Genomic DNA, 16,534 nt, shown 5'->3' with positions numbered 1-16,534 from the left:
AGACTGACATTTCACATGGATTAGAAACATCCATGAAATGAAAAAACTCAATTAATCCACAAAGGGGAAAATTCCATCATTAAAACTTTCAACTGACCAAGCTTCCTCTTCTAACACGGAACAAAAAAACATGGTAAGACAGATGAGCAGTTGTTTATATGCAAGAGAAACATTCAATGGTGCAAGCAATATTCAGATAGCTTTTTCAAAAGGCTGCTTCAAACTTGTATTGAAAGACTACGTGGGTGAGAAACACATCCAAGTCAGCAGCGGTAAAGCACCTAGAAACTTGACCCATTATAGATTCTCTCCCGAGTTTCATTATTGGTACTGGGAGAGCACTCCTATTACTGCTTAAGGGAAGAGCAAAACACATGTCTAAGACAAGAAATCACCTACAGAATAATCCACAAAAATCAATCAGATGTCTTCACAAGTCATTACACACTGAAGGGATGACTTTTGGTACTCTGGACTTTCTTTATTCTGTCTTAGAGGCTGCAGAAGCAGATCACCAAAACAGCGCTTTACATGCAACAACCTCATAAAAATCTAGGAAGCTGGTGTCCCTTGAAAACAGATGCACTTCGTGAAGCTATTCTGTATTAAAGAATATGCAGTCACCAAAATTATCTTAAAGGTAGCACAGGGAAAAGGAAAAAAAAAAAAGGGGGGGGCAAGAAACCTAACTTAATTGGGAAACACACTAACGGGTAAACAACTCAAAATGACACACTATAATTACCCACCACCTAATGTACATCTCCCCCTCTTTCTGCTAATACAAGCTTTCAGCTTTGTGTTGGGTCCATTTCTTCCCTTTTTAGAGAGTTATGATACTCCTACCCACGTTCATCTTGCTGGACTGAGCCAGCTTCTTCCTACCTGCTCTTAGAGTAAAAACAAAACTTTTTCAAAACCCTCTACAGCTAAGTCAGAAGTGAACGTTTCCCCAGACACCCCCTAAGGGTACACACTACTTCAGATAAATGAACTAGTATTTATCAACCTTCATTAGGAACTACATACCCACCTGTGCATATACCTTTCATCACTCCATCATTGTCAGTAGCTGGTTCAGATAACCACTAAGACACTAAACATGTTCTTCTGTGCTACTTCTCGTATCATGTCTTTTTTTTTTAAATACAAAAATCTTGTTATACTGCAAAAGCACGACCTCTACTTCATAGTAGCTTGCATCAGTCATCACTTGGTGCATTTTGTAAGGTCCCTTAGTTCCATGTCAATACAAAAAAAAAAAAAAAAAAAAAAAGTTTTAAACCTACTGTTTCACCTTCTCTCTCCAGACAGATTCATCGAACTCCTTACTCTTGATCCTCAGTGGTTAGTGATTACATAAAATCAAGTCAGTCCAAAAACAAACCTCAGGAACCATCTGAAGTCATAGCCCTCCACTGCTTTTTCTATTTTCACATAGTCTATCATTTTCCTTTTCTTCACTTCTTACAGCAATCACATCTCTGCAGTTGTCAGCCTGACTATGTTTCCAACATCATTCAGATAGGTGCTTTAGTGAACTTCAAATCAAAAAAATCTACTTTCTTCCTTTGATTTTTATTATTGGGGTGGGGGCATGTGGGGATGATGGGCTTTAACTTGATAAAAATCTACAGGTTTTAAGACATACTTTTGTTCCAATTTCTTTTTATTCCCTTATGCCTATAATTCAGTGTATCTTTCTGAGCATTTCCAGACTTTTCTGCCAAAAACTGCGGTGGAGCATTCACCGAGTTTTACAATCGCACGATCCTTGCTGCCCATCCTTACTATCACACCACCCTCGCTTCAGCTCCGTTACCTCCCACAGATAATGAAACGCCCATAACAAATCCACATATTTTTCTTCTGTAACAACTATGCAACAACTTTTTTGACCGTCCAAGATAATTTCCCACTCACAAACTAAGCTTTCTCCCAAGACGGATCTTTCGTTTCTGTCCAGCATATTTTTCACTTGGCCTAGGGCAGCAGCAAGGCATTCAAGATCCTTCTGTCACATTCAGTATCTTCTCCTCATTTAGTTTTACTCATTTTGGTAAGCATATAAAGCCAGAGAGGTTGAAATTCTATTCTTTAAGGAGCTTTAATATGGTATTCTTGAGACCTAGGTTTTCCACAGCTCCAAGGAAACTAGTATCTTTGAAAGGTGTCTGTACTTAACTACCTTCGAAAGTGCCAAGATAAACACATCCTGGGCTTTTTATGTCAATTTAAAAGACTGCATAAAACTAAAAAGGTTTAAAGACTGCCTGTTGACAACAGACTCAGATGTTTATGACCTGTCTGATGGAATAACACTGCCTGATTCCCTTCGCACAACCCTCCTCGGATCTGCTCTCCCTTAACAGAAACACTATGCTGGCAAAGTATACTTGGCAGCTTGCATGAACTATCAGGTTCCGGTGGGATCAGGGAAGATGATGACTCCATATGCAGAGAACCCTTTTCAAATAGGTATTACCTCCTCCCAGTACTAGTTGGGGCATTTCGGCATTCACGCTGCATTACCATTTCATAGAAGATTTCTCATTCAAGGGTCAGTAAAAAAAGGCAATCATTTCCTCAACTGAAAAAAAGTTAGCAACATAATGCCAGGAAGCTAAGGAAACTATAAGGGTTCACTGACAGCACATAGAAGCTCAAAGCAAAAGCATTCCGCTTATAGGACTTGTTCTGGAACACTAAGGCAAGGGATGTCAAAAGCTAGCTCTATCTAAAGCAAGATTGCAACACTCGAGTCAAGAGTCGTAAGTTAAGTAGTCTTAAATTCTATTAGCAGCCTCTTATACAGACCATCAATCCTAAAACAGAAGGTAGATGCACAGTCTAAAAATATTTCTCAAATAAGTCTTTAACTATGCCTAAATGAAACTGACATCTAAACAGTTTTATAGTGCAGCAGGTAAGCAGCATTCTGGCACAGAGCAAAAGAAACCCTTCTAAACAGCAAAGAGCCTTCTTCCCCAGTAAGTGCTTACATCAGCCCTATTATTTTGGATTCCAATTCTGTAAGGCAAATCTAAACACGGAAAAAGGAGGAAAGAAAATATCGTTACTCATCCATAGCACTGCCCTGAAGATGAACTAAACTAGAACATCCTTAAAAAGCAACTGAGTCAATATCCATTCCTGCGGTTCTGCCTTCTCATTTGTCCAGTGCGTTTTCTCTCATGTGGGAGGACCCTCTACAACTTTGCTATGGAGGAACTGCCCAACGCAAATTCAAACAAAACTGACACAAAGGTGCAAAAGTGAGACAAAATTACGTAGCATTACACAAGCATTTTAAAAGTGTTTTTCATCAGAAGCGTAAGATTACTGGCACAACTTTTTGTCTAAGGGGAGCTTTCTATAAGAGAACTTACTTGAAGTTCTTTGCTTTAAGTAGTCCACGTTTTCACTGGGTAATACTACGTTGCAAGCCTGTAGTCCAACAACTTTCAACACACTAAAGAAATCTGCTTTTGGGCTAAACACAAGTAAGATGGGGAACACGTTCAGGTAAGACAGCAATTTGGAACAGGGAGGTTCCTTCGTCCAACAAATTCAAATATATTCCTTTCTCATTCCACGTGTGAAATATTGGTGACAGGAAAGCTATACATAATGTAAGCAGCATTTGGACAGCCTCTAAACAGAATAGTAAGTTCTCACACGCAGGAGTCACGTACAGTCCAACAACACTCATACTAACACCTCTCAAATTCTAAGATAGTTACTTATCCCAGGTATCTTCACATTAGTATGTGAAAATTTGAGTACAAGCTCAGAACCATTCTCATTTAACATATGCTCTATCTGTGCACTCCATTTGATATGCAAGTAGGAGAACATGCATAGTTTGGGAAACGTGGCTCTTTATTTTCACCTGGTTAATATTGATATGCAAGCTCCCTAATATAGACGCTTTCTCTTACACCTGCTGCAACACAAAGTATTTCTGGCTACTTTGGCTACGCACTCACAGAACACAACAAACAAATAATAATCCAAGACTCAGTAACCATAAAAAGGACTGAATGCAACATGCAGGAGACTAGTTCCTTATTTCCAGTTCTTCAGTCATTAAGCTTATACAAATATACATTGGAACTTGTCTAATGTTTTAAATCTAAGCACTTTCTGCAGGTAACAGCTGTAAGTCACTGGAAGTTCCTGAATAGCTGAAGTGCAAATACATTCCCCACAAAGAATTAGGAAACCTTCAACCAGAAAAAGCCTCTTTCTAGAACAAAGTCTCCTCCTCCTTTTTAAGTGGCCTAGTCCGTCATTTTCTTCTATGCATAATAATCCAATTAAGTGAGCGCTGATATGAAGTATTTCCATGCCAAATTCTAATCCAGGATCTGCTGGATCGGGACGTACCTGTCTGCCTTTTCCCAGCGGTGAATCAGTCAGTTGTTTCAACAGCTCTACGTTCAGGTAGGCTTTTCTGAATGAATTTGGACTTGGCTAGTATCAGATTTTGAGACCTCTCCTAACTGCTATGGAAACAAGCGGGACCCATAACAATGTACTTTATGTTTGTTTCTTTTACAAAGCTCTCAATAATCAGAGTTACTTAGCTAGCATCTTCAAGTTCACCAACTAAAACAGCTAGAAAACCTACTCCATTCCCTGACAGCAATACCAGGCCTAGAGTTTACCAGAGATCAAGCTGTTAGAAAAGGCTGAAGAAGGAAAAATACATAAACTGAATAAAAACAGCGAGAGACACTTGTGTTCTCTATATGGTTGTTCACTTCTCGTTTCATTTGAAGTTACTTGGAAGATCAAGACAGACTGGGGACCTCATAGCAGAACTCACAGCATTTACTATCAATATAGCCGAACCAGCTGCCAAATTGAAATACTTCTAGCTGAGCACTGCTTGTTCACTGGAGTTCAATACCCCCTGTTCCCCATCTCTTCTTTGTTGAGTCTTCAGAAATAATATCACAAGGTCAGTTTATCTCAAAGTACCAGAAAAAAGATACAACAGTTAACTCGCAAACTATTGATTGCCCTTCTCAATTCAAGATGCGCTCACAGTAATAGCCCAATTTTAGCCCAAGACTAACCCTAAAGGCTTTCAAGACTCCAAAACCCAAAAATCTTCAGCAGTCTTCAACAGCATAGCTAGACAATACTCACCACCCTGACAGCTGAGGTTGAGGTGCCCTTTCAACCCAACATACGTGCAGCACTCCCCTCCCATAGCGGAACCTCTCCCCCTCCACTGGCATTTAAATTAAATCATACACTCACAGCCTAAAGGAATTATTCTACTATGACAAAATCTAATAAACGCATTGGAAGTTCACAAAAAGTGGAAAAAAAAAAAATATTTAAACATGTGCCAGACCGCGTACACTATACTTCTGTTACAAAATCAATTGCTCAAGTTATTTCTACAAACAAGTAGTCCAACGGTTTGGAAAGACTGCATACTCTGCAACACCCATCTCTGGATTACAACAAAAGCCACCACCAAAGACACCTGCCTTTCTTGAAAACATTTGCCCTTTTCTTTTTTTAGATGTAAAAAATATTATTTTTAAATGAAGTTCATTGACAATACTACTACTAACCTTATTTCAAGTCTAATTCACTCAAGCTAGCGCTTACTAGATGGCACTGCTTCACACACTTCTTCAAAACCTGTAATGTTGATAGTTATTGTTGAAGGCAGAGATTTGCAACCCAACCAAGGTTTTGGCCATACACTGACATCACTAAGCGATGCTGGGACCGAACAGCACACAACAGTTCCAAAGCACAAGAGGAATTAATGTCGATATCAACTTTCATAACAAACACTCCACTTGGCAGAGCCGTTTCATCAATGCTCAGCTGAAGATTTGGGTATATGAAGTCCTACACAGGTGAACAAGGCAACATCCTGAGCTGAAGTAACACCTCAGTTCCAGACTCAAAAGAAAAAACAAACAAACAACTCCACACAGCTCTCCCCCCTTTCCCCCTTTGTACCCACTTTACCACCTTTCAGACAGATCACAGGCCAGCGACCTGCTACAGAGGTAGCTGCCAGAAAACAGGCAGCGTAAATGCACAGCTGGGAATAGCTCAGAGGAAGACATTCCCCCCTCTTGGCAGAGGTAAGCTATTAGATCAACTCATCAGATTATGCCATCCCATATCCTAAATATTTTTGCATAACCCAACTTCGGTGCACGTACTAGCATGTTTCTAAAAACCCACCTCAACTCAAAGACGCAAGTATATTTAGAGCGATGTTACACAGGAGCTGTGTAGAAGCATAAACATTTCCCTCACACACAGGCTTCAGGAAAGCCCTTTTTCAAAGTTTAGCACATAAAGTTTGCCACTATATTTATCACTGAGGAGATCCTTTATCGAGCTGATGCTTCACAAAAATACCAGCATGCTGTTATGCCAACTTTCACTTCTGTTAGCGACTGAGACGGACAGAAGGCATATGTTCATCTATCTAGCAGACTGTTACGTTGAAAGTGCTCTTTTTCTTTAAACCACCTTCGTTATTTGTATTACGATTACCGTGCTGATGACAATTATGCTTCGTGACTACTTTATGCTAGTCAGCGAACAAAGTGAGTCCTTTGCTGCCCCGCACTAAATGACGCAAAAGCGGCGACGGTGATACTCAAAAGTGCGGCAACACTTTAAGAAAATACCGCCCCGTTCCTCTCTTTCTCCCTATCCTTAATAGGCTGCTTTCAAGAACCTTAACAGATACCAGAGATAAAAAAAGTCAGCGCTGATCTTATCTCAAGAAGCTTTCAAGTTTTAAAGCGGCACGCAGGAATAAATTTCTGCGCGATTTATCTTTCCAGGACTGTGCCAGCCACTTTCAAATAGGAGATCCAAAGGAAGCGTCAAGAGGACTACTTTCACTTTAATATAAAAATTTTCACAGATCTGTACCTTTCTTAACAATTCGAGTCCTCGAAGACAATGCAAGCGTTTCTTTGACTGGCATTTAAATGAATAGTTCCACCAAAAAAGGCAGTCCTCATCCCTCCTCCCTGCTCAAGTTCCTGGCTCTTCGCTGTGTCAGCACAAGCCCTCCTGCGACTGCCTGACAAACTGGATCAAGGAACTGATCAACTGTAAACATGCTTTTTCTGTTGCTGAGATTTTTTCAACAAGATCATTACCCAAGTGGCTGGGAGGAGCAATGAATGCCTTTATTTTTTTCTTTTTCTTTTTCCCCTTTCAGCAGCAGCATGCTCACTGCAACCTTCCTACAAGCCCAATTCCCCTGACTTCAGTGGGATTAGTACCCACGCTGACAGAGGCTGAACAACACTGAGCACTTGAGGGAAAAAAACCTAAGTCACATGATGACTTGAAATTTTAAACTTCATTAAAGCATTGTTCACCATTCTGTGGAGGAGAACAATTCACACCTGCAGAACAGCATAAAAAGGAAAATTCCCCTGGCAAAGCATTTCAGGACAAGACTGAACAAAAGGAAAGAAATAGCTGAAGTTTTGAAACGGTAAAGTTCAAGGGCAGGAAAACATGTGAGTCACCAGATAACAGCCAGACACAGGTGTACTAGGGACCACCAGTTTCTCGGTAAATAAAGCGTTCAGTTCTATTCTTGCGTGTGGGAAAAACTGGGAAGATAAAAACAACCTTCGTCCTCTTATCTCTGAATTACTCCCTGCCCTAGAGAGAGGTTTCAGATGTTCTCCTTCTGCTGAGGCCGTAATCCACAAAACAGTTCCTGCAAAGAAGGACAGATGTACAGGCTTAGAAACAAACATTCCTTTTCTATTAGGGCAAGGGGAAACGAACCTGAGCTTAAACATGAGGTAGCCTCCTTACCAATAGGAAGAAGTCACATTACTGTGTGAAAGATGCCTTTAATTTTAACCTTAAAAAAAAAAAAAAAAAAAAAAAAAAAAAGGAATCCAGACACTTAACTTTTTGACTGTTTCAACTTGAACTTGAGGAGCATGGAGGCCAAAACCCCAAACTGATATTCTAAATAGCGACATTTCATCATACTTCTTAAGCCTCCAAACTTCTTCCTAGCTCTGCTTTCTAGCATCTGAACAGCTGCGTATTTGGACACGTTATCCATTCTTGATGATTAACACCACAAAGACCTAAGATATTGGGGTGGGGCAGGGAAAAAAATAAAAACAAAGTTTATTTCGGCTCATTTCCTAGAATACACCATTATACTCCTAAGACTTGAAGAGTCAGCTAAAATACAGCAGAGGAAAAACACCTGCACATCACACACCAGCCATTTGAATTTGTCAAAAACTGCTTTGGTTAGCTCAAACAATATCATCCCAACTGCAACATTCAGCCTAAAAGAAAACACTGCAAGCACAAAGATGTATTACAGGCATGCTTGGTTTCGTGGCTCATTTTTAGCCTGGTATACAACTACTACCCAATGTGAAAATAAGGTGACACAACAGTTAAGTAATACCTCCACATGGCATTAGCTCTTCAGATAGTTACGAGCTTAGGATTGCATATGGGGGGGGGGGGGGGGGGGGGGGGCAAATGTGGCTGAAAAACATCTGGAATACTGAGATAACCTCTCTGAGTACCGATTAACACAAAGCACTAACTGCTTAGTGAAAACATAAAGGAAATGCTGCCCTTCATTGGTCAAGCATGTATTTTTTTTCAAATACTCCTGACAACACTGCACAATGACTGCATAGAGGTCACCAGAATTCACACACCAACACCAAGACATATTTACCTTCACTGCTAAGGCTAACCACACGTTAAGGAAGACTTTTTTTCCCCTAAGTACACGTTAGTTAAATGACCTTATCCAAACCATTTGCTAGCATTAAGTCCTTCCCCACCCACACAATTAGTATTCTTCCTCAAAACATGAAAAGTTACTGACATGACAAAGATGACCAGGATAGGTACTGAAGCTCTATAGATACAGCACATCTTCAAGATGTCGATTCAACTCGGTCACCTAAAATGCCACACCATCAAGAAACCAGAAGCACATCGTCACTTCCGAAAAAGAGCAGAATGCCTACCAAGGCAGCCGTGGATTCTGCCTCAAATCGCCTAAAAAACTAGTATCAAATTTGTGTAATTTTTTTTTCTTAAATCAAAGTTAAAAGGGCTTGTTTCTCTAACCTCAGAAAAAAGTCTTCCTACTTATCATGGATCTGCACCATTGATTTTTCAATTCCTAAATCCAATTTCCAAATCAGCTGTAGCCTAAATAAGCACAAATAGTTTTGGTTTTAAAACACAAATAGAGGAAAAAAAAACAAAAACAGAAAAACAAAACCCAAACATATATAATCCCACTTGCCTTCAAAGTTGACAGATGAGGAAATTCTCTCAGCTAAATCTCTTCCAGAGAAATAATACTGTTTAAAGAACTAAATTACTAGCTTAAAACACAGGTTGGTTGGCTCCAGCCTGCACACAGGAGTTACGTTTATACGGACATTTCCTGGAGAAAGATCTGCGGAAGTAAACAAATTCACATGGCACGACCAATGCTTAAGCCCACCTTTTGCAGTGGTCATTTGATGCAGGGGGCTTCTTGTTAAACCCAGATATTCACTAATAACTTCAATTACATAGAGCAGACAAAAAAAAACTTCAATTTTTTTTTTTTTTTTTTATAAAATATGCACTAGGTCTAACCAGACACGATTTATCAGCTCTGCATACCTAGACTCTTTGCCATGCACATAAAGACCCTACTTAATCTTTGCTTACCACCTCAGCCAGTTAACAGTACACTCAATTCTCCTAACCAGCATATGAATTCTAGTAATGTTACTCCCTCAGATAAGGGGGCATATGCTAGTCATCACCTATAGGGCGATGCCAGTAATGATAGAAAAGGAGTTACACCAGGGAATGCCAAAGCCAGCCAAATCTTTATTCCAGTTTTCCAAAGCGATTTTGCCGGAACCTAGTCTGGGGAACAATAAAGAAGGGATGTTTGTTAAACATTTTTGGCTAATGCTTCCTGGGGTCGGGTCAGCTACAGCAGATTTCATTATTGTGAAACTTGGTTGCAGGATTCACCTACCAACATCCCGATGGGCCCTGTTACTTCAGCGATTTTTTAGAAACATCCTTTCACACTTCCGGGCCGCCTCTAACGCTACTCACCTTCAGAGACAATTAATGGATGCTAACTCTCAACAGTTATATTACATCATACTTACCCTATCCCTCACGCAAGATAAAACAAAAATGTCACCCATAGCACCAACCCCGTTAAAATATTTTCCCTAAGAGAGGGCTTTGCGTTGGGACTACATAACATACAGGTAAAAACCGGTGTTTCTGAAGTATCATGATAAGGTGCTTTCCGGAGACGGAAAAGAAGTCTGCCACGGACCCTGCTGGGGCTCACCTGTTTTTTGGGTCACATCAGGTGAACTGATGTAAGGTAACTATTGCTATGCCGAGCTACACATTGTAGTAACTATACCGATGAGGAAAATGCCAAAATCACCTTAGGTCTTAAACAAGGTGGGGTTTTTTCCTAAGGAATTTCACCATTATTTCTTCTTTTGAAGGGAAGAAACAAAACGGTACAGGCAAGAAGCTGCCAAAGTAGACAGCAAGAAAAGAATTACAGCATAAACAATGCAGCAGAATACGAGACTGAACTGTACATCCGCATGTCGCACGCTAACAAGGACAGAGCCCAATTAGTTGCATGTTCAGTCACGTATTTGAAGACACAAGGGGATGAAAGTAATAGTAGTACAGAGAACGTATCATACAGCGGTCAAGCGAGACACACCGGCTCTTTAGCAGTGCTGCAGAATCCAAAGGCCTTACTCCAGGATTCTAATTAAGACAGTTGGGATTAAAAAAAAATTTTTAAAATAAATTCTGTGTTTCAGATCAACAGCTCGCTTTAACACTTAAGCTGTTAAAGCCTTTTACAGTTCTAAGTATTACAACCATGTGCCTGTGACGCTCTTGAAATCACACCTGTAAGTCCAAGTTGTCAGGTTAACACCTTATATGTGAAGCTAAAGAAGCTAAGAGTAGCTTCTTCTGCATGAACAAATTTTAGAAGACCGGTGGTGTTTTGGTCTTTTATTCAGTTCATCTTACTAGTTCAGTTCAATTACTAATTCAATTGCAGCTGAAAAAACAAAAATGAACTTTTATTTACAGCAGCTATGAGGCCCAAGTAAAAACAAGAATGCTTAAGAAACAACCAAAGTATCTCAAAAAACACCCTTTGCATGGGGTAGCGCTTTCAGGTATAGCTAACACTACTGAGGATTACGTTTAGGAAAGCTGATTTGCACGTCATATGAGAATCCAGTAACATACCATACCAGTCAGAAAAAATAAAAGGAAGAACAGAAATAAGCACACACAAATCCAAGGCTGATCTACATCTAATCATCACGAGACTTTCTGCTCACGAAGAAAACTGAACTTACAAACTCTTAAAATTGATACGCTATTAGGAAAAGCAATTATAAACTTTGCTGCTAGCAGCAAACATCCTGTGAGTTCAAAGACTTGAAATAAGCTTGTAAACACTTTTTATTATACAATTAAGCCTTTCTGTGTTTAGTAAGAGAAGACCTAATGCACTCTGGATATCAGATTTTTAAGTAGCAACTTGCTACTAGGACTTGCTCATTTTCTGCACTACTTCGCTATTTATTGAAGACAAATGTTTAACAAAATCAGTACATACAAGAACACTTTCGAGAAATCTGCATATTTTTGTTTTTTATTTGAGCCTCTTCAGAGGAACTGCTAAACCATGTTTTCACAAAAAAAAAAACAAAACCCAAACCTGTAAAGTTCCCAAACAATAATAATGTTCCCAAGTTTCACATTATAGGCCAGCTTCCATTTGTCTAACCTGCTCTTCCCCCAAACACACACTTTTTTTTTTTGACTCCTGTCCTGAAAAATCATTCCTTTAAGCAGCTCGGAAGACAGACCTTTGACTTGACCTAAGGCACAAATCTGACAGGCATTTTTCTTTGTATTTGTTTCACATATTTACATATCAATAATAAGCTATGCTAAATGGGGGACAGAAGGTACACCGTACAAAGCCCCGCTAAAAAGTTAAAGCAGCTTCCCGTTAGGGCACTGGCCCAACACTATAGTCTTCTTCAATGACACTCCTCACACAATTCTGATGGAGAACAGAGATGCACCTTCATCTCATCCTTAAACATCTAACATGTCAACCAGTTAAGTTTTCCCTATGTGTCACTGCACCTATCCAGTTTTTGCCTGAAAGCACGCTCTCTGTGAGTTACCACCCGATCAAAGCGGCACTGCAGTCCTATTTAACAACAATACAGCTCCTTAAACAGCTTAGGAGACTACCTCTATGAAAACTGAACCATTTCACTTGTTTTATGTGACAGTTCATAAACTGAGGCCAGAATTCTGCCGGGAAGCATGCAAGCTGACCTCCTCCAGTATGTAACTTCTACCGTCATTTTTCTCATACCTTAAGATTCGTCTTCCTGTGTACCAAAAAGAGTTGCCTTTTTTTTTTTCTTAACTGGTAGTTAGGGAAAAGGCAATTGTCCATTTACAGACAATACTGGATCACGCTACCTAGAATCTTGGGTTTTTTTAGCAAACAGCCATTTGCTGCAATTTCAACAAGCAACTTTGGAGGTTGCCATTAATATTGTAGTAGGAGCTCATTAAGTTGTTGGTATGAAATTCCAACTTAACTTCTCCCAAAACTCTACCCAGCACCTATGCTTCCACACCAAGATCTAATGGAGTTTAGAAACAGACTGAGATGAAGACATCGGATTACAACTTTTTATTCCATTCCATCAGCTCAGCAACAACTAAGCCAAACAATACCTTTCCACTCATGGGGTTTTCGTGATTCAGTATCTGCCAGGTTTCCGACTGTAACTCCTTTGACTTGTTGCTACCGTACTCCTGATTTTTAGAAGCTGCCTCATTAGTAGTCAAATCTAGAAGCACTTCGCTTCAGAGATTAGAGAAGTCTTAATGTATTAAGCATGGGAAGGGCAAAAAATAGCCTAAGACAAACTGCCTTAAATTTACAGACATAATGAAATGAATGGCTGGGAGGGAACACCATCTTATGCAGTGTTTCCACAACAGTTTCCATTTACAGCAAAACCATAAACGTAGATTTCTTTGTGTTTTTCATTTTATGTGCCTTCCAGACCGCCAGTGGTCAGAAGACCACAATCCAACTGCTGAAAGCCATACAAGCTATGCACATCCCAAGTAAGTCTGAACTAAAAGAAAAAAAATTAAAGCCCTAACAAATAAAAATACCACAGTAGAAACAAACTTTTTTTTTTTTTTTAAAGCTTCTAAAACCCAAAATTAAACATCAGGTTGCTTTCAGACAAGGAAAACTCCCTTTCACTGAGAACACTCAAAACACATTTCTTCCCCAGGAGCTGCTGGGAACTACTCTGAAGTTAGATCCTCTGCTCCATTAATCAGGCCATCCTCACGTTCACATTCCTAAAAACTGTGATTTCGGCTGTGCATATTCTACAAGCTCTATCATTTCATCCTGAAGTCACTGAGAGAAAGACTAGAACAGTTTTTTGCAAGCACCCTGAATGATCAAGAAAAAGAATTATATGAAGCTGGTACATGACAAAACATATCCTATCCTTAACTTCATAAACTCGATATTATTAACTTGTTTATCACTTACTTGCCTCTGCGTAAAATTTAATTCCAGACCACCTAGACTGGGAAAGCCTTCACTTACTATGAATAAGATAAAAAACGGCGCAGAAGCTTCCAGATGCCAAAAATGCCTTCCCAGCTATCGGTATCTACAGCACGTGTCATTCTGTCAAAAAAAGAAAAGTGAAGTGTTCTTCTGCTGCTTCATGATAGTCTAATGATCTTTTTTATCTCTCTACAGGTCTCAAAGCATATTAAATAGGTACCTATGGCTATGTAAGGGACAACATGCAAGCACAGGCTCACCTCACCTAAAAATACACATAGTACTCGGTTGCCTCTGCCTTTCTCATCATGCCACACACAGCAACATCTGAAAGCTATCAGTATAAGGAGCCATTTGGAAGAGCGGCTATGGACCACAAAATAAGTCTGCCTACGATTTTGCCAGTAAGTCTCACTTTACGTGAAATCTGTCGAAGGTTGCCGTCACATACAACTTATCTCAACGCTTAACTATCAACCGACGCATCTGCTAAGTCATTAGGGGGCCTTCATCCCTTCGCCACACACCACCATAGCAAAACTCCAGGGACTCTGTTCAAGAGAGCAAGAGAGTTCTTCAAGTATCTCTAGGACTGCTAGATAGCACAGTTCGGCACGTAACCATGGCTGCCTATCTTACAAGTTTTATACCTCAAAAACTTCTACCTACGCGATGACACGCGCTTTCCTAAAAATAAACACTACCGAAACAAAATACCAGGCATAATTACTTGTTAATTGAGACACACTCATCGTGTGCAATTTGTCTCACAGCAGTTGGATAAAATGCTTCTCGAACCAACTTCTTCAGAAATAAATTGCAGAGTGCTTCTTAACCGTGGAAAAACCTATCACCATCTTAGCCCAGCCCTTCGTAAAACGTATCGGACTCTTCCTTCCCTTTCTTCCTGCTCGTTTTAATTTCTAAGACAAAAGTAGATCTACCACTTAAAAGCCAAACCACTTAGGAATAAAGTTCAAAGAAAAACTTACAAATTTGACGTGGACCTTTTTGAGGACGCTATTCAAAAAAAAGCGGAAGTGAACGTTCAGCTTAGAAGGTTACAGAATCAAAACTCCTCGGCAAAGCAGCTCTGTGTGACTGCATATGCAAATAAGAAAGGGGCTTCAAGACCTGCTCGGCCTTTTCCAGCGATACCCACCTGAGAAACCTAACGTTAAACGAGAACAAGTCAATAACGCTTGCTGGCGCTTGTTTCGGCAGTGGGTTGAAAGGGCGGCTGCCGTCAGGTTCAGAGAACGCGCCGGATGAGAGCGGAACGCCCAGGGCTCTAAGCCAGCCTTCCCTTCGGTGGCGCGTTCACCTGCTTTTCTTCAGGAAGATCTATTCCCGCGACCGGGAGCACAAACAGCTTCCTACCAGAGCTCAGGCCTATCTCCGAAACCTGCTCCCGGCCCCGTTCCCACCGGCGCGCTCTCCCGCTCCCCTCTGCTCCGCCGCATGGCACACGCGCCGACGTCGAGCGACGCCGCGTCGAGGGGGCACCCGCGACGTTTCTCGGGCCTTTCCCTTCAGCAGCGCCACGACAAAAAAAAAAAAACAAACAAAAACAAAAACAAAAAAAACCACACGTGCCCAAAACCAGAGAACCAAGGCCCACCGCCGCCTGACCCTCCCGGCGACCCTCCGACCCCCGGGTCCCTTCCACGCCTCCCCCCCGGGACACACCGACACCCCCCCACAAAGAAACCGGCGGCGGGGGGGGGGGGAGCACTGGTGACCGCTCCCGCCGCCTTCACTGAGGCGGGAGATGCGCCGAGCCCCCCGCCAGGCCCGGCCGCGGCTCCCCGCCGTGCCCCGGCGGGCGGGGGGGGCCCGGTCCGGTCCCGGTCCCGGTCCCGGTCCCGGTCCCGCCCCACCACGAGGCCGCCCGCGGGCGGCGCGGTGCTGCCCCCTTCCTGCCTCTGCGGCGGGGGAGGCGGGAGCGGGCAGGAATTATGAAACCGGAGCAGTAGGGCAACCCTGCGGGGCCGCCCCTCCACGGGCATCGCCGTCCCACACCCCCCCCCTCCATCCACGGCCCCGGACAGGCGGAGCAACCCCGTCCCCCACAGCCTGCCCCCCCCCCCCCCCCCCATCCCCCGGGGTACCTCAGAAACCTCTTCTTCTTCTTCTTCCTCCTCGTCTTCCTCCTCCTCCTCCTCCTCGCTGCCGTTGTTGCTGCTCTCGCTGCCGCCGCCGCCGCTCTCGCTGCTGCTGGCCGGCCGGCCCGCCCGCCCGCTCCGCTTCGCCTTCGTCGGCGCCGCCTTCTTCTTCAGCAGCAGGTCGCACACCCGCACCAAACCCCGCGGCGCTGCCGCTGCCGCTGCCGCCGCCGCCCCGGGCGGGCACGACGGCGGTGAGGTACCGGCGCCGCCGTTCAACCCCTCCGGGGGACCGGGCCCCGCCGTGGCGCTCCCGGCGTCGCCGCCGTCACCGCCTCCCTCCGCCGCCGCCGCCGCCACCACCACCGAGCCGGCCGCCTTCTCCATGGCCGCCGATCCGCCTCGCTCAGCGCCGGCGCCCGGTGAGGAAGAAGAAGAAGAAGGAGGAGGAGGAGGAGGAGGAGGAGGAGGCACCCGGGGCCGCCGCCGCTGTCTCGGTCACCTCTAGCGCCGGCGCCGCACCACTTCTCGCGATACTTATCGCCGCCGCCTTCGGCAGCAGCAACCGCGGCGGGCGCCGCTCCCGCCGCCTCCGCCCCGCGCCCGCCCGCCCCTTCCCTTCCTCCCTCCCTCCCTCCGCCGCCCCGCTTCAGCGCGGCCTCGGCCCGGCGCCACGCTCCCCCGCCGCTCCCCGCTCCGTCGGCGGCAGCCT

General features: G+C 43.1%; 1 protein-coding gene across 3 annotated transcripts in view; it reads right to left on the bottom strand.

Annotated features, from left to right (window-relative positions):
- ANKRD17 (ankyrin repeat domain 17) overlaps window positions 1-16,412 on the bottom strand; it is a 96,928-nt gene extending 80,516 nt beyond the window's left edge. For 2 of the 3 annotated variants that reach the window (XM_052812007.1, XM_052812015.1), the window contains exon 1: window positions 15,829-16,412. In XM_052812007.1, the coding sequence (XP_052667967.1) occupies window positions 15,829-16,209 (381 nt within the window). In that variant the 5' untranslated portion in view covers window positions 16,210-16,412. The remainder of the gene's footprint in view (window positions 1-15,828) is intronic. The other variant, XM_052812032.1, reaches the window with a different exon arrangement.
- Between the last annotated feature and the right edge of the window lie 122 nt (window positions 16,413-16,534).

Source organism: Harpia harpyja, chromosome 2 (genome assembly GCF_026419915.1).
Source record: "Harpia harpyja isolate bHarHar1 chromosome 2, bHarHar1 primary haplotype, whole genome shotgun sequence".
In the NCBI taxonomy this organism is placed as follows: domain Eukaryota; kingdom Metazoa; phylum Chordata; class Aves; order Accipitriformes; family Accipitridae; genus Harpia; species Harpia harpyja.
Note: the sequence above shows the minus strand (reverse complement) of the source record. Positions and strands in the feature narration are given on the sequence as shown.